The sequence below is a fragment of the Sturnira hondurensis genome, unplaced genomic scaffold (assembly GCF_014824575.4).
Source record: "Sturnira hondurensis isolate 20B ecotype Veracruz unplaced genomic scaffold, ASM1482457v3 Scaffold0013559, whole genome shotgun sequence".
NCBI classification, from domain to species: Eukaryota; Metazoa; Chordata; class Mammalia; order Chiroptera; family Phyllostomidae; genus Sturnira; species Sturnira hondurensis.
The window spans coordinates 2511535-2536033 of NW_028086190.1; the positions used below are offsets into that span (position 1 = coordinate 2511535).

The 24499-nt window shown below is 37.4% G+C and overlaps 1 protein-coding gene across 2 annotated transcripts in view; it reads right to left on the minus strand.

The window, feature by feature from the left end:
• ADAMTSL1 (ADAMTS like 1) overlaps positions 1–24499 on the minus strand; it is a 437788-nt gene that overhangs the window by 245022 nt on the left and 168267 nt on the right. For both annotated transcript variants that reach the window (XM_037061917.1, XM_037061916.1), the window contains exons 6-9: positions 20573–20647; positions 17144–17301; positions 6305–6416; positions 1935–2073 (exon numbers count right to left, since the gene is read on the minus strand). In XM_037061917.1, the coding sequence (XP_036917812.1) occupies positions 1935–2073; positions 6305–6416; positions 17144–17301; positions 20573–20647 (484 nt within the window). The remainder of the gene's footprint in view (positions 1–1934; positions 2074–6304; positions 6417–17143; positions 17302–20572; positions 20648–24499) is intronic.

Genomic DNA, 24499 nt, shown 5'->3' on the forward strand with positions numbered 1-24499 from the left:
AGTGTATCTGTATTTCCTAAAGCAGATTCCTCTCAAACTTGGCCTACTGCTACGTAATAATCTTTACAGCTTTGTCTAATTGCATGTGATATAAAAAAGCAGCTTCTTGACATATGCCTCTAACTTATTTTCTCTTTCTCTTTTTCAAATAGCCACCTGTCCCAACATTTACACATGTGCTGTATTAGATGTTTTAAAATAACATAGGATGCAGAAAAAGCACACATTTCACAGGCAAACTTCTTTCATTGGAGAATGGCCTTTTGCTTTTGGATAAAACAAATAGGCCACAAATATTATTCCAACAGAGAATATAAGTAAAAATCAAAAGCCAGAAATCACATAATTTTTTTCTGATTATAAACATTTTCTTAAGATGGCTAACATAATGTTTTTACTTTACAACTGTCTTTCATGGTCATCTCTTTGTTGAAATTTGTTTTTTTCCAACAGTGAAAAGCTTTATACAGTTATGGGAGTACATCTCTCATTTCTCCTAGAAACACACACACATTTTTACGGAAGTGTGTATAAGACTTTTAAAATCTCTCCGTAGGTGAGCCAACTGTCTGAGTTGGGTTAATTATGCTTTTCATGCACCAGTCTTTCTGGTATAGATATGCATAAAGATGTATAATAGGTAGAATAATTTTAAACTAGGGTTGAATTACCTTAGGTATAATTATCTTGGTTAATAATACTTCATACCTTAATATTTCCAAAATAAAGACATCCGAGCAAACTTCTGATACCTCATTCAATTTTTATACCATATATAATTTTTAATACATATTTTTCTGGTGTCATCTGAGCTAAATTAATCTGTAACTGAATTATATAATTATAAAATATCTGTTCTTTCTGTGTCTTGCATAAAAACCTGTCATTCTGAGTTCACATATGTGAGACAGAGAGAGGACAAGTAAACTTTAAAAAGCAGAAAGCAAAACCTACATTTGCAATGCTGTCGTTCAAAGAAAGAATGATTTGCATCCACATTGCTCGCGTAGTATTAACTATTCCAAGTTTTGTTTTATACATATGCATTTGGTAAACTGTGCTTTAAAAAAATAACATTGAGGTGTTTCTCAGAAATTGAAGGAGCTTGGGAAAGAATTCTTTGTCTCTTGGTTTTTATGATTAGTTTTGTAGAAGTATTTTCTTATATCCTCTCTCATATATTGGTGATGAATAAGCTAAAAAAGAGATTTCCCAGGAAGTGTTACAACTACAAAGGCACATATTACATTCATGACAAGATTCTTGACTTGTACTACTCTGACTACTCATCTGAGATATTTCATTTGTCAGTCTGACACTTGATCCTGCAAATAACTGAGGGCCAATTACGGTTTCCAAAAAGCAAACAATATGTGAAAGTATCAAGTGTCTCTACAAAGCTCCTAGTTGAAAAGGCCTTAAAAATGTTTGACTGTTGGAAATGAGTCCTGCCTTCTCTTTACCAAGGGCTGAGTTTGTTCAAATATAGAACGGTTCTAAGACTGGCTTTGATTCCAGTTAAATAGTACGGAAAATGGGTCAGCTGTGACTCTGAATGGGTTTGCAGTGATCGTGTCACCAATTAGGTGACCAAGTTGAAATGGAAAGAATCCTGAGAACATTATGCCAGCACATTTGTAAGGTCCATTGGCCTGGACATTGTTAAGGAGAGAAACAAGTAACCACGATGAGAAAAGTCAGGAGAGAAAATGACTGGGAGTGCTTGATTTGTAGCTTTGCAGATGGAGAATCCGTAGACGGTGGGATGGCATCAGACAGCCACAAGAACAAGGAGCGTGTGTACTAATAACACATGGTTAGGAATGGATACTAGACAACAACACTTACTTACTTTTAATGAAAAATTCATTTAAGAAGCTTATTTGAAACTTGTTTATGTTTATACAATAGATGAACTGGTAGATTTGACTGACCTGGCTGGACAAGGATCCAAGTTGCATTCCTGAAGTTTGGGCTTGGGTTTGACATTCTCTGGGTAATAGTGACAGTATTGATCTGCAACCACACGATTGCTCCGCAGATCATAACACTCAGCCGATGTCAGCTGGTAACCTGCAGTATCAGACCATACATGTGAGTTCAAAGGCACATGTCAATATAATATCTTTCTTTATGCTTTCTGGCCATCTCACATTAAGGAAATTCTTCCCCAATGTGCCAGTCATTTTGAAGACAAAAGACATAAATGGAAGGCTTGTTGATTTTTACAGGACTCAAATACTGTGTTTTTCTTTTCAAATCACACTAGAGAGCTGGAACTACATAAAGGGCACAACTAGCTTCTAAGAGACTGTCATAAGAACTATTTTTTTAAAAGATTTTATTTATTTATCTTAGAGGGGAAGGGAAGGAGAGAGAGAGAGAGAGAAATATCAATGTATGGTTGCCTCTTGTGCGTCCCCTGCCGGGAACCGGGAACTGGCCTGCAACCCAGGCATGTGCACCGACCAGGAATCGAATGTCGATCATGTGGTTCACAGGCCCGCGCTCAATCCACTGAGCTACACCAGTCAGGGCTAAGAACTATTCTTATTAATTTGTTTTGTAAAATCTAAAAGTCTACCACCGATTCTTTATCCCAAAGAGATCATCAGTTATTTATTTACTGATTCTCTCATGCAAGGATGCAAAATTGACTCTACAGTACATAGGGCACCAGAAAAAAGAAATAATAAATAAGTAAATAAATAATAAAAAAGATCCCAGTACTGCTCCCCCTGGTCAATGGGGACAATGGAATATAGTGCCAGATCAGGTCCTGTCAGCTCCCTGACATTATTTTTGCCAAAATTCAACCTGGACAGGGATAAACTGAATGTATGGGTGATTAAGACCTTAACAGTAACCATCAAGAATCCCAGAGTTTCCTACCAATTAAAAAAACAAACAAACAGAAAGAAAGAAAGAACTCTCCAACTGTGTGATTTCTGCTTCATCCCAAATCCTCCGTCATTTCTCTTTAAATTTTTAGGCAATATTTCTTAGTTGCCATGCATTAATTTTTACTTTTTAAAGAATCCTGTTGGAAAAAGAAGTGCTAGGTAATACTTAATTTTATTTATAATGTGTTGTACCTTTTTTACCTGTCTCTTTCATGTCTTATGGATTTCTGGTGGGGTGCTGATGAGGACTTAGATTCTTGGGGTGAAGAATAAATGTACATAGAAAATTTTTCTAAAAATTAGACTTTTTGTACCATTCTAACCCTAATTAACACCAAGATATATGCCCTCTAGCAGGTGGTTGAATATTGTTGTTGCTAAATATGTGTTAGAAAGGTAGATTTAGAGTATTTAAAAGTCTTGCAAAAATTTTAGGAAATCAGCGGGAGGTTTATAGACCAGATTTACTGGCTTGAGGCTGTTTTCTCAGACCACCCACAAAAATTAAATGTTCATTAAAGAGCTAAAAAAAAGATCTTTTAACAATTTTACTGTAAAGATGAAAAGCACAAAAAGTTAATGGATAAGAACACATGTTGCATTTAATTTTTTGCGTTACAGGAAAATCAAAGAGCAAAAATGATATTTTATACAAGTAAATATAGCTTTAATTTTCAATTACTTTATACTCAAATGGCAATAAGTTCATGATAAGCTAACCATTTTATAATTTTCCATAAAATAATTTGTACTCAGGAACAGAATTTATCATGTAGTAAAATGTGAGCACAAGTAATGAATTATAAATTAGAGATTGTGATTTTTAAAAATCATAATTTATCAGCATAAAATGTTGCTTTGAAGCTAGAGCATAAGAAATTAAAGTTTAGAACAAATATTAATTAAATGACCCCAAATCATCAGATAATTGTGTTTTCTAAAGTTTCACAAGGTATTTTGCACTTAGCAAAATGATCAACCAGTTAAATCTAGAACCAGAAATATAAAAAGGAATTTAGAGATTATTTCTTGAGTAGTTTTTTTTTTAATTTTTAAATATTTTATTTATTTACTTTTAGAGAGAAGGGAAGGAAAGGAGAAAGAGTGGGAGAGAAACATCAATGTGTGGTTGCCTCTCATGTGTCTCCTACTGGGGACCTGGCCTGCAACCCAGACATGTGCCCTGCCTGGGAATCGAGCTGGTGACCCTTTGCTTCATAGGCCCTCGCTCAATCCACTGAGCTATACCAGCCAGGGCCATTTCTTGAGTAGTTTTAAATTGTGATCCATGAAGGCTGGTTTCCATATCCTGTACATCTTCATTCTGAGCAATATGTATTCTTTTTATCTGGGTTTCCAAGGAAGTTTTTTGAAGAAAGGGTTTCATATCTCAAAACACTGGAGAACCACTGATGGTTCTATTTCTTCCCTCAGTTGTGAAAGCAAATTAAGGCCCAAGGGGGTGGGATGTGCAGGAATCTAACATTAATTGCCTTATTATATATCAATCCATTGTCAAGGTTACTGAAATACATTCCATCAGCAGCTGTATGAAAAACTGGCATTGTGGGCTTATTATTGAATTGCTACTTCTCTCAAAACATGGTTTTCACATAAATGNTTTGAAGAAAGGGTTTCATAGCTCAAAACACTGGAGAACCACTGATGGTTCTATTTCTTCCCTCAGTTGTGAAAGCAAATTAAGGCCCAAGGGGGTGGGATGTGCAGGAATCTAACATTAATTGCCTTATTATATATCAATCCATTGTCAAGGTTACTGAAATATATTCCAACAGCAGCTGTATGAAAAACTGGCATTGTGGGCTTATTATTGAATTGCTACTTCTCTCAAAACATGGTTTTCACATAAATGGAAAGAATAAAAATATATTTTCTCTGATTTTTTTGAAACCACTGCCTATGATAGTCATTCATAGGTGACTCAAAATACCATATTCTTATGACACATAAACACAATTGGCAGTTAGCTCTTAAACAAAGGGATTTTCAATTCGGGGCATATGGAGCAACTGGAAACACTATTTTCTTAAAATGCTTAAGATGTCGAGATAATAGTTATTTAATGATCAAGTTAAAAGCAGTTGATCTATTTTTGATTAATTGCTTTTAAGCTAAAATCCAACACTGCTGTATAGAACCTCATGTTCAGTGGTCTGTTCACATTATGTGGATGCAGACTACACAGCCAAAGAGGAAATACATGTGTTCTTCACTGTTTTACAAGAATTAATGGGTAATCGTTTGTCTTCATTTTGAGGTATCATCATTCTTTTCTCTTGTAAAAATATAATCTAGTGAGACCTATATGAATTAGTTACTTAAAGCCAGCCAATTAACAGGCTTCCATGAAGCTGGACCCAGAATTTATTTGATATGCCCATTTTAAAAGTAATATACATATAATTTTATATCCAATAAACTACCAAAACTTAAAAAAATGATAATCCACAAATACTGGCTCAGTTGGAAATAAAACTAAAATATTTGTAGATTGCTTATCACACTTCTGGAAAAAATTTTGGTAATATATGCCAATAGCCACAAAAATTCTGAAACTCACTCTTAAGAATTTATTTCAAGGAAATAATTTCAAAGGAGAAAAATACTTAGGTATTAAGTTATTCTTTACATTATAATAGAGAATTTTAAATAAACTAAATTATTATCTATACGGATATGGCTAAATAAATTATGAAATAATTCAAAGAAATTATTATGTAACCTTTATAATTCTGAAGAACAGAAAATGGGGGGCTTTGTACAGTAGCACAAAATGTTATTCACATCACAGATGCAATGGCGCGGAGGCAGAAACTCATTCGGTGACTTCTCAAAAAAGATGTTTTTATGAATAAATAAGGCAAATGGCATTCCTTTTACTGTGTGGGTGAGGAGCTAGAGCTGAAAAACAACTGAGCCTAAGTCTATAGCAGAGTGTTTTTTTCCCCCTGAGAATAAAGTACTTCCTTTAATTGCATTAATCTCTGGTCCTTTTTGGACCCATCATGTTATATGATAGGCCACATACTCCTCAGTTGATTCTTGAACAAGTAAGTTCACTTCAACCAGATGAGTAGTTTATTCCAGACCATGCTCTTGCCAAGCTGTAATATTTCTTGTCCTGTCTTTCCTTGGAATCAAGGGAAGGAGTAAAGACTGCTGCCTCTAATGGGACTCCATAAAGCCAGAAAATATTTATGGTGCATCTAGACTGATGTAGCTGCCTTACAGAAGAGCTTGAGGATTTGGCCCCATTCAGAAGAATTTGATCCACCACAGCACTAAATTTCTTCCATGCCGAAGTGACTCTGTCCTTATCATAGCCAAGGCTTCCCTCATAGGAGCCAGCAGTTCCTAGTCTAAGTGAACAACACAGTTACCTCCTCCACAGGTTGCTGAGCAAGGAAAGAAATCCGTCTCCCTCCACCGGTGGATGATAGGCTGGTAGAAGATGAACTGGACTGTGCTGTTAGCAGGTCCCGAGTTGCGGATCTGTAGGAGACAATAGCAAAATAGAGGAACTAGTGAGACAGAGAGGTGCTCGATGGGTCCCTAGTACCTTTGAACAAGAAAGTGTGGTAGCACTGGTGGTCTTTGGTGGTGTGAAGGGTGCTTTGGGAGAGAAGTGGCACCAGCCATATCATCTATCTTACCGTTTCACCAGTGAATGCTCATTGCATAAACTGTAGCTATCATCACCTTCCTAGTTCTGTTGTGATTTCAGGACAGTCTTATCCCAAGCCACTTAGTCTCTCACCCACTTTTATTTCCATCCTCTCTGGTAGAACGGAAAAAATCATGTGGACTTTAAAATGTAGGATCAGAAACAGACAACTTGTTCTAAAACATTTTTAAATGCCATATGTTGCAAAAAGTGAAAGATACTGTCTTTGGTTATATGAGTTAAGGGGAAGAGGGGAAGGGTTTGTAGGAACAAGTATGAAAGACATGGACAAAAACTAGGGGGCAAGGTGGAAATGGGAGGGAGGAGGGGAGGGCTGGGTGGGTGGGTTGGGATGGAAATAAAAGACAGAAAACTATACTTGAACAACAATTAAAATAAATTTTTAAAAAAGAAACATAAGAGTTAAAGAATTAAGTAGCTCTTCTCACTCAGAGACATACATGAAATTTCCTGACAACTTGATGATTTCTATAGTTTAATGTGCAAAGTTACCAACTTGAATCTTGCTGAAATGCAAATTCCTGGGATCAAGCCCAGAAATCCAGGCAGTTCCAATGTAGATAGTCCAGGAACCAAACTTTGGAAAACACCAACTTACTGCATGAAATAAAATACATCAAATACAACATGCGCTTATGGAAATTACAACTCCTTTGTTTTTTTAAAAGAGAGGATGTGAGGCAATAATTCTTTAATGGTTCTTAAAAGTACAGTGTTGAGAGAACCTAAACTGAAAGAAGAAAGAAATACCCAAGAAGAACAATGGCTTGATCTCATGAAGACAGACTGGCATTCGATACATTTAGACAGTTGGGTAAAGGCAAAGCAGGGTCTATTTATTGCACTAAAGAAAGGTCCTTGGACAGTGGAGAGGACCACCTCTTACCCCAACTCCATTACAGGAATGAGAGGAGTATCATCAGCTGAATCATGTGGTCAAAGCCTTTATTAATGTTTTCAGGCCTTACCACGGTCCCAGCTTCCTTTTATCTAGGGGAAAGGGAGAGATTCGGCCTTTGGACTTTTTGAAAAGAGAGCCTTATTTTTCTGCTGCTGAATTTAACAAGTGGATTGAACACCTAGGAATGTACAGAATAACAGGAACACTGAATAAACAGGGGGTAGACCTTAACCCCCAGATGGCGTTTAGGGTTTTGATGAGAATATGGAAATACTCCTCAGAAAATCTGGAAAAGCTGGGAAGGAGGGAAAAAAAGAGAAAATCTATGAAATATCTCATATTATGCTGGGGTTCTGACCCATGGTGCATCCAGGTCTTTCCTAATTAGAATAAACGGTGATACAATTCCCTACTTTAAAGCAAAAACAGCTGAAGCAATATAGTGTCTTTCTCAAAAGGGAAGCGTGGCCTACAGATGAATATTTTTCAGTCTAGTGTGTCAGATACAGGATATCTAATTGCTTGCTTAGGGATGTAGTATTAATCACATTCTTTGGAAAGTTTTTTTTTAAGCTTATAAAGTCTATAGCTCTCCAGGGATGTGTGGTTATCGTGCTGGAAAGCTATTAGAAGAAGGCTCTCATTTGAACAAAAACTGCATGAAAAATTTAAAAAAGGCCAGGAAATTTGTTTAGATCCTGAAAGATGAATTGTTTAGCAGGGGTCCTTCTGGGTTGCTAAAAATTAAAGTAAGTCCTAGGAAAGTTTGTGGGGTGGGGACCAAAACAAACAGGGTATAACACCAAAGTACTTGGAGATACCTTGGTTCAGAATACTTGTACAGTGTTTGGGCTGATTTTTGGGGACAGTTAAATAGGCAAAAAAAATGGAGCAAGTCTTTTTTCAACTCCCTGTCGGTTACTAGTAAAAGCACCTTGTGAATGACAAGGAGATCTGGTGTCAAGAGAGAGGGTAACTAAACACCATGTTGAAGGAAAAAGAAAAAAAGAACAAGCATCTTAGAAAGAATATTGTTCTTAATGAATTCAATGAAACTGATGTATAATGACAGTAAATGCTGAGACTATATGTTCAGATTTGAAAAGAAATCGATAACTGCATTAAACTCCTAGGCTGCAGAGGATAACAGGAACACTGAAGAAATGGGAGACAGGTCCAAAGCCCCGGACTGGTATTATGTTCCCACAGGTAACATTCCTGCATCTACTTTGTCACCATCTTCTTCCTTTATTAACAGCTGTACCGACCCCAGTAATCAGCATAAACACATTCCTACCTGGTTCAGGGTACATTTTATTTATATTAAATCTAAACACTCTTTCATATTATTTTCCACATTTGCATAACAATGAGAAAAATGAGGCTCAGACAGGTTAAGTATCATGGCCTAGGCTCCACAGCTGGGGAAAAAAGCAGCCTGTATTTGAATGTGGGTGTACCTGGCTCTAAAGCTGCCATTCTTCTCTTGGTACCAAGCTGTTTTTGTTAGTAATGGTGTAAGATACAGGCATTTATCTTGAGCGGTATCCTTGTACCTCTTTTCTCCGTGTGTTCATTTTTCATTTTAACACTGAAAAAACATTTAAAAGTAAAAAGAAGAGGCTAACCTAATGTCTAACTTAGATGGCCTAATTATTGTTTATATAGATGAGCCACAACTAATTAATTCAGGTTTTATTAATTCTGGGATGCTGAGACCATTGTTATCATTAGTTTTGAAGCTTCATGAACCTTAAATACTTAAATATTAATCATGTCCCAGTGTGAAAGCTTCAGTTTGACAGATTAGAATTTTGTTTAAAGGAGCTAAGTACATCTGGCATATGCAATTTTGATCTCCTTAACTTAATAAGCAAAAAGAATGTTCTAAACCAAGCTTTTCTTCCTGGACTTAAAATGATTCAGTGTTTCTAATTCAATTTAATCACCTGTCACACTGAAAGTGAAGGAGACAAAAAGCGGTCACTTTCCACAGCGAGGGACTGTGCTGTCATAATAGAACTGCAGGGCAGTACGACTGTGTGTGTGGGTAATGGCCTTTAAGTCCATGTAAAATCAAAGGAATTAAGGAGAAATTTCAAATATATGACAGATATCAAGAGCAAAAAGCCTCTCCCACATGAAGCACTAATAAATGCTATACCTTTTTCTTCTCATCTGGGAAAAAGGTCAGTTGTGAACCTTGGAATGTTCTTCAACCAGGTTCCTTTTTCTCCCTGATATAGAAATTGTCCCCCCAGGATGGTGGGCAGCAGGGCTGGTGCTCAGAGGCCCTCCCACTCCCCATTGGCTGCCATCAAGTTGCTGCTCTGGCCTGAGGAGAACAGAAGGGGGCTGGCGGTTAACCTGCCCCCCAGAGCCTCTGAGCTGGACCCACAACAGTATTCAACTTGGACAAACAGGCCGCAGGGCCGCCAGCATGGTCATGACCAGGTTGCACTAAAAAATGGTAGAAATCAATCAATATGCCTGCTCAGAAGGGAATAAAACAGAAAACAGGTGATCTATTTATTAAATGTTTCAGTGTACTATAGTAAATTTGGGGCTGTACTATTTGTGACAAATTCTTAGAATAATTTTCATGTTTTTCTATATATCTACCAGTTTCTTTGAAGATGTTATTGACCATTTCTTATTGATAAAATTGATAATGCTAATACAAGGTTGCTAAAGTTCATGGAAAGAAGCAGTACTGTTACAACACTTCCCCGACAGCAGTCCCCACCCCCTTTGATGGTACAGTAATACAGTAGAGTGGAAAGGGCTAATAAAATTGCTAGTTGCTACTGGAATGAAACATAAATTCAACCACTCCACTGTTTGAAATACCTAATACTTTCAACAGTTGGAAATACTAAGATTATGCATTATTCTGTAAAAATAGTAATAAAAAATTGTTAACATGTAACTTTACATTTATACTTTTATATGGTTTTTCTAGTCCTTCTAGAATTCCAGACATTGGTATTGGGAGATGCAGCAGTCTAGCCCCCCAGCCCCTGGCTCAGGGTTGCATGAGAGGTGTTGGTTATGGTTTTACTGCGCACAGCCCCTTGAGTAGGGCAGTAGGCCAGAGATGCCCTATGGGTATAATGCTGGCGAAGAAACAAAAACACGGAAAAGTATGTTAGGAAGGAGGTGCTGAGAGGCTCAGCAGGCTTGAGTCTGCTGGAAGGATGACCTCAGTATCGGGGAAAAGGAGAACAGAAAACAAATGACGAGAGTGGAACCAAGGGGGCTAGGATTGGGCAAAGGTCTGCCACTCTCAACATCGGTTCTCTGATTCTGCACCTTGAAGCTAGCTGTGCAATTGGTAAAATAATTGGTGTAGGGGCATAGAAGGAGCTGCCCCAAGATGTTTGTCTGTGGTGTATGGATTATTTTGAACTAAAGGCAACTGAAACACTGAAAGCTCAAGAGAAACTCCTGTGCCTTGCCACAACTACTTCAAAAAGTTTAAATTAGGGCTATGCCCATAATAAAAGATGATTAAAGATAACCTTTTGACGTATCTATATAGCAGGAAAAACTATTAGTTACTGAACATCTGCTCTTCTTTTCATCCCGAAATAACTGTTCTCTCTAAAGCCCCAGGACGCCTGATCTGATCCTTAGTTCAGAATGTCACGTACCTCATTTTAACTTCCTGTCTGAACTGTTGACGTGTGGGGGGCCTCAGGCTATCTCATGTATATGAAGTTCCCATGTGTACATATGTAATTAAACTTGTCTATTTTATCTTATTCATCTAATCTGCCTCGTGCAGATTTAACTATTAGACCAGCTGACAAAAACTAAGAGGGAAGAGGAAAGTTTCTCCCTCCCCCACATAAGAAATCCAATTAGAAAGTCAGTATATTACAATGAACCCAGTCCTAAATTCTTGCACTCTATCAATATAAAGAAGCATACGTATTGGGAGAATCGCTGCCGGTAAAAGTTGGGTAAGAAAAAGAATCACTATGTATTCCATGCTTCTTTTATTTCCTACAGTAATTTCAACTTCTTCTCTCAAGAATGTTGGCCTTACAATGGTTTTTCCTTTGCACGAGCACGGGTTGACTGGCACAGTGAGGCTGGGAGGGAGGGGAAAACCAACCTGGGCAGAAATGTTTGTCAAAGCACAGCCTCCAGTGGAGAAAAGAATTGATTATTTGAATCCTACCCAAGATTCATGGCTGCCCAAGTCTCACAAAGGCTTTCTTAATCACATTAGCCTGTAGCAAGTATCTATAGATTTAACTCTGTCTGTTTTATTTTATACTGCATAATATGCACCACTATTTCAACATTCCCTATCCAACATTCACTATTTCAACATTCCAGTGTATTATCTCTCAAATGGCATTATAATATAGAAAAAGGCAGATACCATTACTGGGTGCAGAATTATGTACAGGATTATGCTCAAGGATGTCCAGAAAGAAATATGAAGGCATCATATTTGCCTAACACTTTAAGTGATACAAATGGAAACCATGCATTTCTATTTCTGAGACTGCTCAGACAAGCTACTCACACAACAATTAGAATGATGCCAATCTTTCTAGCCAAGTTCCCCAACTATAAAAATGTAATGTATTTAGTAAATTATCCTCTGTAGAAAATAACTCTTCTCCAGTTATCTACCCATGAGTTGTGAGTCAGTGTTCTAAGCTTTAAGCACACTTATTGTTTACTATTCTGCTGAATATTTCTGCTACATTGGTGGCTTAGGTACTCTCAGCAGTCACTTCTCTATCTATATGGTTTTCTTCTTAAAATTTAAACATGGGCACAAACTGAACATGTATAAATATACCTAAGTAACTTGCACAAGCAGAGCCAAGTTGGAAGGTTTTATTTTAAGTGATATGTTTTTTTTATTGTTCAAGAACAATTGTCTCAATTTTCCCACCACCACTTTCCCCTGCCCTACCCACCCCCAACCATAACCGCAAAGACCCTTGTCTATCTGGGAAAATTTGTCTATCTTCTCATTCTCTTCTGTCTTCTCATTATCTTCTATTGCGCCAGCTGCTTCAGAAAAGATGCAAATGGCATGGTAGGAGCAAGGAGATACTAAGCCATTCAGCCAATAGCCAATTGCCCCTTACAATTAATGTGATGACAGATGTCATAGCCAGTCTGCTTTGACAGCCATTTGTCTTACACCTGCTAAATTGTTCTTGGATATACAATTTGTAAATGGACCATTTTCAGAGAAGCTGCATTCTGCTCTTGAGTAGACAGAGTATTGTGATAAATTGGACCAGAAGTTAAAGCATTTCAAAAAGATGGAAAGGAAATTATTTTCATTTATCTGCTTTTAAACAAGGTCTGTCCAGAAGGTATCCAGCCATGTAATATGAAAAATAGAGACATTTATCAAAGATACAAGATATAAGAACCACTGACCATAGGACAGTGATGCCTCAGTTCCCTTCAAAGTAGGCATCTTGGGAGCTTACAGAATTCTTCCAATTGCCATAAGCTTCCCTGTTGTATTTTCCTGAATCTCATCAATGGTCTGAAATCTCTTCCCTTTCAAAGGTGATTTTAGTTTTGTAAAAAGTGAGAGTTGCAGGGCACCAAATCCATGCTGTAGTTGCAGGATGGTGATTTAATGTTTCACCAAAAACTCTGCAGGAGACATGATGCATGAGCAAGTGCATTGTTGTGATGAAGCTACCAATCACTAGTTGCCCATAGCTGTGGCCTTCTGCATCATCAGATAGTTTCTGCAGAGGAAGGTCCAAACTTCATGCAAAATTTGATGCAGATTCATTGCTCTACTCACTCAGTCATTTTGAATGCAATGGCCACACAGTACACATGCTCATTCAACAGCATCTACTGCCCCCACTGACTAGTACAGTGAAGTTGGCATTGTTCACACATGCTCATTCCAGTCAACTCTTATTGGCTGCCAGGTTACATTGATATTGTGCAAACTATTCTTGTTATATTAGTGATGGTTGGACTTTTTCTGGACAGACCTCTTATACACTGTCTGGCTTAATTCCTCACAAAAACTATGGGGGAGTATTTTATTACCATTTTTTCAAATGATTAAACAGGTTCAGTGAGGTAAAATAATGTACTAGGAGTTACACACTCAGGAAGCAGGACAGAACACCAAACACTAGAGAGCTTGAAGTGCTTTGTACCACTCCATGCTAGCATTGCCAAAAATGTTTGTACAGCCAATGTATAAAGTTTAAGTTTTTGGAAGACATGCTTTCCTAGGAAGCAAGATAATAATTTAGTCTGGTTTTAACTTTTAAAGAAGATTTCAAAACATAACTTTGGAACCAATGGCAATATATAATGATTCTCACTATGAAAAATTTTCCTTTCGTGCAAAAAAAAAGGTTTTTTCCTTTTAAATAAACAAAAATTGTATTTTGGCAATAAAATTTCATAAAGATGTCGATGAATAACCATTTCTATTTTCATTCCTATGTACCTCATTTAAAAAGGAAGTGATTGCTTAAATTAATATATATTATGCAAAAGAGACTACACTTTGATGCTGAAAATGAATTACATACTATGTGTATAAATTCTAAGCACCTAAGTTATAAAAGACAACAAAGAAACTGAATGGTAATTCTTTTATTTTCAGTTATTTCCTAGGGAAAATTAGGGAAGAAAAAGTTGCTTCATTATGAATCACTAGAAAAAAGNAAAAAAAAAGGTTTTTTCCTTTTAAATAAACAAAAATTGTATTTTGGCAATAAAATTTCATAAAGATGTCGATGAATAACCATTTCTATTTTCATTCCTATGTACCTCATTTAAAAAGGAAGTGATTGCTTAAATTAATGTATATTATGCAAAAGAGACTACACTTTGATGCTGAAAATGAATTACACACTATGTGTATAAATTCTAAGCACCTAAGTTATAAAAGACAACAAAGAAACTGAATGGTAATTTTTTTATTTTCAGTTATTTCCTAGGGAAAATTAGGGAAGAAAAAGTTGCTTCATTATGAATCACTAGAAAAAAGGTAATTTTCTCCTTATCTTCTTAAACTATCTGACTCATTTTTAAGGGTGAATACTAATTTTTTAAAATTATATAATCAATTTTAGAATAACTTTACATTTATTTGATCCTGATATTTTCTAATGAAACCTTAGGTTTCTCTCAGCTGCAACCTGAAATTAGGTCATCAAACAGGACACATATTGCAAAAATCACTAAAATGATAGTTAGCTTATTTCTGAATGAAAATATTTACAGGTGGCAGGCATTTTAAAGTGTAAGAACCTTTTTTTAAAGTCCATCTTAAAAAAATATGTGCATTACATGTAGAAGGAAAAATAGTCTTAGAAGCAACAGAGAATACTGAAAAGCATTCTGGGCCAGAAATAAAGAGATGTGGTTTTGGTCCTGGTTTGTCGTCAGGATGAGCTTGGTCCCATCACTCAACTACCCTAACTTCCTAAAGCTCAGTTTCCTTGCAGGTAACATGAAGGTGTCAGCATCTGTCCCACTTCAGCAATTGGCTTGTGGCTAAAGTTCATTATTCATCTAACACTTGGTAGTGTCTATTGTATTTTCTTAAGAAGAAATGGGACACACAGTAGGAAGGTGTAATGTAAAGAACGTTGGGTTGAGTTACAGAATGCTTTTGGGTGGAGAAAATCCTGAAGAACAATTATAAGTTAGTGAAGTAAATGGAAGAAGAAAAGATAAGGGCATTGAAGACAGAAGGCATGGCATTATGCAAAGGTAATTAGCCATGGGATTGCAAGATGTTAGGGGATCTATGAGCCATTCCAGTGATTGAATCAGGAGAGGAAATGTCAAAGGTGAGGTTGGAAGAGTAGACAAAAATCCAGATTACTGAGGGCAATGCATGCTGTGCTACAGATCTGCATTTTAACCCCAAAGCAATGGGTGGAGGTGGGGAGCAATGCAGCATTATAAAGAGAGGAGTTCTGGTTTTAGAAAACTTACTTTGAGGGCAACATGGGCAATGGATCAGAGGCTGGAAAAGTAATTGAGTTGATGGCATTAGTTCAGGTGAGAAATACAAATGACTGAAGATGAAGAAAGAACAGTTTTAAAAGATGATGCAGAGGTAGAACTGACAAAGTTTACTGTGTAATGAGGGATGTACAGGAGATGGGGAAACTGGTGTGAATCAAAGTTTTCTGACTTGGCAGAGTAAACAATGTATTATTTCTCAAGATATGAAAGAAAATAGTAGGTTTAAAAAAGAAAGAAAAGAAAGTAGGTGTTTGGGGACAGACAGGTCCAGTTTTGGATATGTTGAGCTCATTGTGTCTGTGGGACATCCAAGTGGTGATGTGTAGAAGGCAGCTGGATATATGAAATGCACTCAACAATGCAGTGATCTATCCAAATGTGAATAATATTGCTTGAATTCAATTCTATATTATCAGTATGTATATTAGCTCTTACAAGGTCCCTAGTGCACTAGGGAAATTAATATAAATGGTTTGTTCAACAGTATGCTAAGGGCTTCAAAACATAAAGACATCCCTTGACTTTTTACTGTGTAGGCATACCATGTTATATTGTGCTTTGCTTTATTTTGCTTCACAGTTGTTGTGCTTTTTACAAATTGAAGGCAGGATCCTCCACCAGCAAAAGGATTACAATTTGCTTTATTGCAATGCTTATTGGGGTTGTCTGTATCCAAAACAGCAATATCTCCGAGGTATGCCTTTGTTTGTTTAACTGAAATTACTTAACTACCCACAGTATCATCTCTATTGTGAGCTATCTCTGATGGCTCATAGCTTCTTGCTCATGTTCATGTGGCCAGCAGGTGGCCTGTATTAAAAAAAACTACCATGCAGATGGAGACAGAACAGTACTCTGGAACCCGTCTTCCATTCTACCTCACTGCCTATCACATTTTCCTATATGCATTCTTACTTCCAGCTGCCATGGGGTCATCAAGCCTTAGCTTAAATCAAATGTCCTCTGGCTTCAGGTCCCATGATGAAAAATTTATGGAGTCCTGGACACATTACAAGTTTTACAGCTTTACAGCTGAAATCTTTCAGGTCCTTCTGACCTACTGAGGGAAAAAATATGTTTTATTTTATTGTGATTTCCAAATGTTCTTCTAGTGTGTACATTTTTTTCCTACAGAATATGTATATTGCTTCCAGCAATGTGTTTTATATTACCTTGAAGAGTAAGGGAAGCTCTGATAGAAGGAAACAACTTCGTCTTATTGCCAGTACAAGAGAAAACAGAACTTGAATTGGAAGGAAGAACGACCAACTCTATGGATCATTAGTTTGTCTTTCTCTTTGACTGAGGACATCTTATATGAGCCAGTGACTGCATCCTAACTTGTTTGAAAAATGTTTATATCATATATAACTAATGATACATTGGCTTTTTGATTGAGGTCCTTTTATTAAGTAAAATATACACACAATTAGGATTTTTTCCTAGGACCTCAAAAGAAAATCATGTGTTCTTGTAAAGTCTGGGATGTAGCTCAACACCCTTCAATTAAAATATCTTGGATAATAGGCTTTCCAAATCTCTGTCAAAACTTAAAGTCTTTCTCTTTAGGAGATATAAATACCACCAATGTGGAGGTGGTTTGAAAACAAGGCAACTAAATGGGCTTACCTTAACAATGAAATCTGCTGTGAGTGGTCCAACCATTTTCAGGATCTCTTTGTCTGGAAATCTCTGGAAGTCCACACTAGAATTGTCCACAAGAAAGATGCCTGTAGAGCTGAGACTGTTTTCCCCTTTAGACCCCTGGAGGGTTTTGGTTTCCAGATCTATATAATCAAACACATGGAGAGAAGAGAAAGATGTTCACAGGGCTAGGACAGGCCACATGCAAGTACTTTCCTTGGAACAGAGTCTAGAACTATGTAAGAGAGAAGAGTAATTCTTTATATGTGACACAATTAAAATTATGATGTAAACAAAATGCGCAGGCACTTTGGATCACATAGGAGTTTATGCTGCGAATGAAATTGTTTTCGAACTTACTATCCAAACATTCAAACCTCCCTGTCAAAGAATCTTTGTTTCCCTGGACTGCTTTATCACAATCCTGTTCCTTTGACTAAACCTCCCATACACATTTTACTGACTTCAGTGTTTATGGCCCTTGGCCTAGAATACCCTCTACTTTTCTTTTTGCTCTGTGAGATCCAGGGTGCAGGTCTGAATATCTTTAGCACCTGTGTGACTTCGTATTTATGCATTACCTTGTATTTATTTATACTTTCTGGTTTCTTATTGCATGTGTGCTATTGTTAAAAATGAAGAAAGTATAGTGATTTAAGGACAGGGAACTAACTAACTGTCCTTTAAATTCTCTTTCACTTTAAAATAATTTTTGGTACTTCATTCAGTATTGTGTCCATGTATGATATTTCATAAGAACTTAAGACATAAAGAAGAACTTCTGGTTCCTGGAACATTCCAATCCAAATTTGGCCAACAACAAAGCCTCTGAAGCATCTTTTGTTGTAGAAAATCAAAGTGTTGAGAAGATGGCAATTGTGATGCGTATTTCAGAGCATGTGAATTTTTCATGCGCTAGAGAGGTAGTTTAAAATAACTTCCCACTGCATACAGGAAGGAAGATAGGCAAAATCTAACCAGCCCTTGATTTGGGTGATGGTCTTTAGAAGAAAAATAGGGAGCCTGGGTGAAGCCCTAGGCCTTCCTTCCTACATTCAGTGAGACTGACTCCCCTCCTATGTTTTACAGATTGGGGTTCTGTGGTTAGGGATAATCTTAAGGTCCCTTTGTAGAAGGTCACTTTTACAAAGTGCCTCAAATATTTGTAATAAATTATTCTCGAAATTGTCTAAATCAAGTTCTCTATGACAAGGAATAGCGACAGGTGGAAATATTGGTGTCTAATGAAGTGCCCGTGATCTTCAGGTGAAGTCTGTGTAGCCCTGCTGTGGGAGTAAGTCAGGCTTCCTTCCCATCTCCCAGACTCATGGGGATCTCACAGAAGAGCATAAGGCACACCAAGGAAATACCTGAGTGTGCGAACCAGTTGTTGTCATCAGAGGAACATAATAGCCCTGAATCTCCTTCCTCTAGGCTTCATTCTTCTGGTGGCCTTACATGTATTATATGAATTTGTGGAGATCTCTTCAGAATACAAGTTAGTTTTGAAAAAATCTTGGAGATCTAAGCCTAACCTGAGCATGTGATTCAATTTTATCACCAGGTCTCCCAGGTGTTCGTTGCAAGGTGCTTCTGGTTAATGATGAGCTGCACCAGACTGCATAGTCTTGTTCTAGTTTGGCCTTAACTATTTAGGGTCCATTCCATATTGGACCAGATGCAGGGAGTGAAGGACAAAAGGGTTGCAAGAGAATCTAGGCATCATTTACTCACACATTTACTTTGAATTATATTCCAAATTCAAAAACAAAACAAAAACTTCCTTAGGTATACAAACGTTATGAACAGTGTGTCTGTTGGGGGTAAAACAAATTCCAGTTAGCTTTTCATTTATCTATGAGTACCATTTGCAATTTTACAAATCCTTGGGACAATTAATTCAAAGAAGGCCAACGTGTCAGCTTCTAGTGGTCACATAATTAGAAAGTCTGGGAAGTTAATAAATTTATAAAGTGATTTTTCTCTTATATCTATCTATATTCCTTTGGGTTCTTTCTTCTGCAATTAGGAGTCAGTCCTCAACCTGGCGATGGTCTTGGTCTGATGTTTCATTGTAGCCTGCCCCTGTTTCTGAGTGGGGTTGTTACACCAGCAGTTACTGTGGTCCAGTACTCAAGAGGAAAAGTGAATCACTTAAATGGTAATAGTGTACACACATATATCATCCTCTGACATGTGAATACTATATTTTGGGGGTTGTTCTGGGCCAGAAAAGAACTTGGATCCATATAAGGTGTCTTATCAGCATCTTTTGGCTTTGTCTGAACTGTCCTTTACTTCACACGACCCTTCAAACCCCACCTCTTCCATGAAATGTATTTATTTTTATTTTTAGAAAGACTATAGTAGGCTATCTGAACTTTCCCAGGCTGTAATTTGTCTTCATCTTGTTTGCCTTTCTGGAATGATTTCAGTCATAATCCAATTTCCAAAAGAAAGTGCTTGCTACCTAAACTGGTTTCTTAGGTATGTGTGGGAGGAAAAAATAAAAAAAGAGCAAAACATGATAGATAGCTTTGTAGAAACCCAGGAACAATCACAGAAATGCTCAAGGGAATAATCACAGAAATGCTCAAGGGATCAACTGAAGTGAAATGTCTCAGAGAAATTGACTATTGCAGGAAATACTTGCATAACCTCTCCTACCTCCTCTCCGGATTGTAGCCCATAATTTTTTTGTTTATAATTTACAGGCCTATGTCTAAGCAGCACTAACTGGTATTTTTTTTAAAAAGATATGGCTGCATACTGCTGACTTGGCATGCTTGAAGGTCAGTTACTCTGGGGGCATGCTACCATTTGATCTCTGGGTTATGATCATCCCTTTAGTGATCCTGAATCCAAGAGTTATCTTCAAGACATTAGGACCTTATATTGTCTTTAATATATGGGATGCTGAATTATACCAAAATGGTTTTCTTTAAATGCCACATGGTTAAAAGTTATTTGGTGTTTCTATATGATCTTCTGAATTGATAAAATAAGGAAACATAAAAGTAGGAAGAATGAAAGAAAGAAGGAAGGAGAGGGAGGAAAGTTTGGAAGGAAGAGAAAATGAGAGGGAGGCAAGAAAAAAATTGAGTTTGATTGGAAAAGAAGAAGTGAGAAATAATATTCACAAAAGCATAAACATGTGCTTAACTCATGAACAATCTATAGGGAGCATCTATTTTGTGTTTTTTCAGGATGACTGTGGTTAGAGATAATTACCACAGAGTTTTTTGCTACTCATCAGGCAACCAAAAGATAAACAGAAGCATTCAAAATATCATATTATGATGAAGTGGAAAGATTTGTACTTCTGGATTTTAATCTATTCTGGGAGCAAAAAGTAAATAAATAATAATGCCCCAAATTCTCGATATCCAAAGGAAAATAACCAAGTTTACTTACACAAGTGATCAGTTCCTCTTAAGAAAAGGCGAACCTGTCTGCTTCCATAGGGAATAGCAACCACAGTGTCATCCACTAGAGAGAAACAAAGCAAAGTCTTAAAAGCACATAGTTTGACAGAAAATTACTGATTGTCTCTTATAAAGGCACTGACATACCACCTCTAACCCTGCAAAATGACAATTTTTTTTATTGTTGTTCAATTACATTTGTTGTTCCTCCCCCATTACTCTCCCCAGTCCTGCCCCCTCCCCCTCCCACATTCAATCTTCTCTCCCTTCCCCTGTTGTCTTTATCCATGAGTCCTTTACACATGTTCCTTGACTTGACCCTTCTCCTTCTTTCCCTTGTTATCCCCCTCCCCTCTGGTCACTGTCAGTTTGTTCTTTATTTCCATGATTCTGGTTCTATTTTTCTCACTTGTTTGTTTTATTGATTATGTTCCAATTAGAGGTGAGATCATATGGTATTTGTCTTTCACTGTCTGGCTTATTTCACTTAACATAATGTTCGCCAGTTCCATCCATGCTGTTGCAAAGGGTAGGAGTTTCTTCTTTTTTTCTGCTGCATAGTATTCCGTTGTGAAAATGTACCAGTTTTTTAAAAATATATATTTTATTGATTATGCCATTACAGTTGGCCTATTTCCCCCCTTCATTCCCCTGCACACCACTGCACACCCCACCTCCACCTTTTCCCCACTTTCGTTTATGTCCTTGTGTCACAAGTTCTTTAGATTCTATATTTTCCATACTATTCTTGTCCTCCCTGCTGTCTATTTTCTACCTACTATCTATGCTACTTATTCTCTGTACCTTCCCCCCCTTCTCATCCTCCCACTCCTGATCTAGCTGTCCTCTTAGATTGCTTTTGTTTTAGGTGTGGTTGTTAATAACTGTGAGTTTGCTGTCCTTTCACTGTTCATATTTGTTATCTTCTTTTTCTTAGATAAGTCCCTTTAACATTTCATATAATAAGGGCTTGGTGATGATGAACTCCTTGAATTTGATCTTATCTGAGAAGCACTTTATCAGCCCTTCCATTCTAAATGAAAGCCTTGCTGGATAGAGCAATCTTGGATGTATGTCTTTGGGTTTCATGACTTGGAATACGTGTTTCCAGCCCCTTCTTGCCTGTAAGGTCTCTTTTGAGAAATCAGCTGACAGTCTGATGGGTACTCCTTTGTAGGTGACTGTTACCTTATCTCTTGCTGCTTCTAGGATTCTCTCCTTCATTTTAATCTTGGCTAATGTAATGATGATATGCCTTGGTATGTTCCTCCTTGGATCCAACTTCTCTGGGACTCTCTGAGTTTCCTGGACTTCCTGGAAGTCTATTTCCTTTGCCAGATTGGGGAAGTTCTCCTTTATTATTTGTTCAAATAAGTTTTCCACTCATGGCTATTCCTCTTCCCCTTCTGGTACCCCTATACTTCGGATGTTGAAATGTTTAAAGATGTCCTGGAGGTTCCTAAACTTTTCCTCATTTTTTGAATTCTTGATTCTTCCTTCTTTTCTGTTTGGTTGTTTCTTTCTCCCTTCTGGTCCACTCCCTTGATTTGAGTCCTGGTTTCCTTTCCATCACTATTGGTTTCCTGTGCATCTCCCTTTATTTCAATTAGTTTAGCCTTCATTTGTTCCTTTAATTTGTGACTAAAAACAACCATTTCTGTGAGCATCCTATCTCCAGTGTCTTGAACTGTGCATCTGATAGGTTAGCTATCTCTTGGTCACTTAGAATTATTGGCTCTGGGGCTTTGAGCTGTTCTTGAACCATAATGTTTTGGTCTGTTCGAGCCTGTTACGTAAGAGGGGTGGAGCCTTAGGTGTTCAGGAGGGCAGGGCAACCCAATGGCTCGGTTGTGATGCTCTATGTGGAGGCGGGGTCAGAGAAGGGCAATGGTGTTTGTTTTGCTCTCTCTCAGATTTTGGTCCCCTCTGCTGCTTCCCGAAAGGAAACCTGGCCCCCCTGGTGCTGGCTCCCAGGTGTGTGGGCCTGTGCACCCTCCACGACCCTGTGGGTCTCTCCAACAAACTCTCTGTGAGCCTGGGAGCCTCTCCCAACACCTCGACCCCAAAAGTCTTTCCATTTGGTGCTTTCAGGCTCTAATTTCTGTTGCTAGGGCTGTAGCCTGAGTGGTGTGTCTCACTACTTGCTCCTTTACTTGGTTTATCTGCATACGAATGTGTGAATGTGTGACCGGGGTCAGCCAGCTCCCTTGCACCTTCACTGGGTCCGCCCATTGCCATCCCACACCTGGGATCTGCCAAGCACTGCTTGCACTCCTGGGTTGGTCCCCCCAGTCTTCCCTGCTGGACTCACTCCACCAGCCGCTGACTCCTCCCCTCTTACCAGTCTGGATGAATGGTTCGTTGTTGTCGGACTTCTGTACAGTTCAATTTTCTGTGTTTTGGCTATGGTTTTGTTACTAAAACTTTGTTGTCTTTAAACTTGGTTGTGCGAGGAGGAACAGTGTTTCCACCTACACCTCCATCTTGGCCAGAAGTGTACCGCAGTTTTTTGATCCTCACATTTATTGATGGGCATTTAGGCTGTTTTTAGCACTTGGGTATTGTAAATACACTGCTATGAATATTGGGGTGAATAGGTTATTTTGAATTAGTGTTTCAGGACAATCTTTTTTTTTAAGGTCTTTAAAATGTGAACACCAATATTTGGGCATCAAAATTTTTACTTTCCTCAAAATAAAATATGCCCAAAGAGCTGATCACTCACTAGCTAGCTCATGAGGGATCTGATCTTTAAAAAATATGTGAATTTTGATATATGAAAAAATGGATTTGCAAGTTTTCATTTCCAATTTTAAGTCCTGGGCTTATATTGCCACATTTCTCTAAATTAGAGCAATTGCATTACATTATAAAAGGAAATTCTAATCTTCTAAGGATGACTTTATTATATCAAAGTCTCAATTTTTTTCTAGCAAAGTAACTGTCTTGGATAAATAGGACAGATAAAAATAGGGGAAATAAATATTTACTTATGTTCTTCAAGCCTCTCTAGAGCAAAAATCTTGTCATCCAGTTCTTCACTATCCTTTACTCTGCCTGCATTAAATCCTATGTATAGTGAGTGTCCCATAAATGGTTATTTATATCCCCCCCATACTCTCTGTTTTGAAAATAATATGGCTGAATCACGGATCATTTATAAATGGATTACTTTCTACTGTGCTTGAAATTGAGCCTCAACTTATTGGAAGCAGTCCCAAAACCTACATTAAACACATTGAAGGTATATTGCATGTACCCCAAACACATCACTGACATTTAGCACTCTATTTGTGACAACAGTACCTCATAAATACATGGCACTGAAAAGTTTCACTTTCACCTAAATTGTACTATTTATTCCTTCATTCAAAACTTATTAATATAGGCAAAGAATTTGCCACCATCTCCACTTTTATAAAGAAATGATATCGAGAAGCTTAATGAGTAGTCCAAGGTCAAAGGACAAAAGACAAGGGACAGCAGGTATTTTGAACTCACCAGCATATTCAGGAGCTCCGAGGAATCCCCTGTTTCACAAATATATTTTCAATATTGTACATTATCATCCTATCACTGAAAAAAATGTAGTTTAAATGAAAGACTCTCCAAAGGCAGCCAGTTTCTCTGAATTTCAATATATGATCTTGTCTTTGGGTGAATTTAATTTCAATGAAGGAATCTCAGAAGTTCCCTAACTTCCCTGATCCTTAGTTATTATGTTTGTAAAATGGGAAAAAAAAAACACTTCATGATATTGCTATGAAGAGATATAGGTATGGCTATAGATATAGATATAGAGATAGATGTACAGCATGGAACACAGTATTTGGTAAATATTATTTTCTTCCCTCTATTCCAAATCTCTTTAAAAACAAAGACTATTTATTTTTACGATTTTTTTAACACCTCAAGA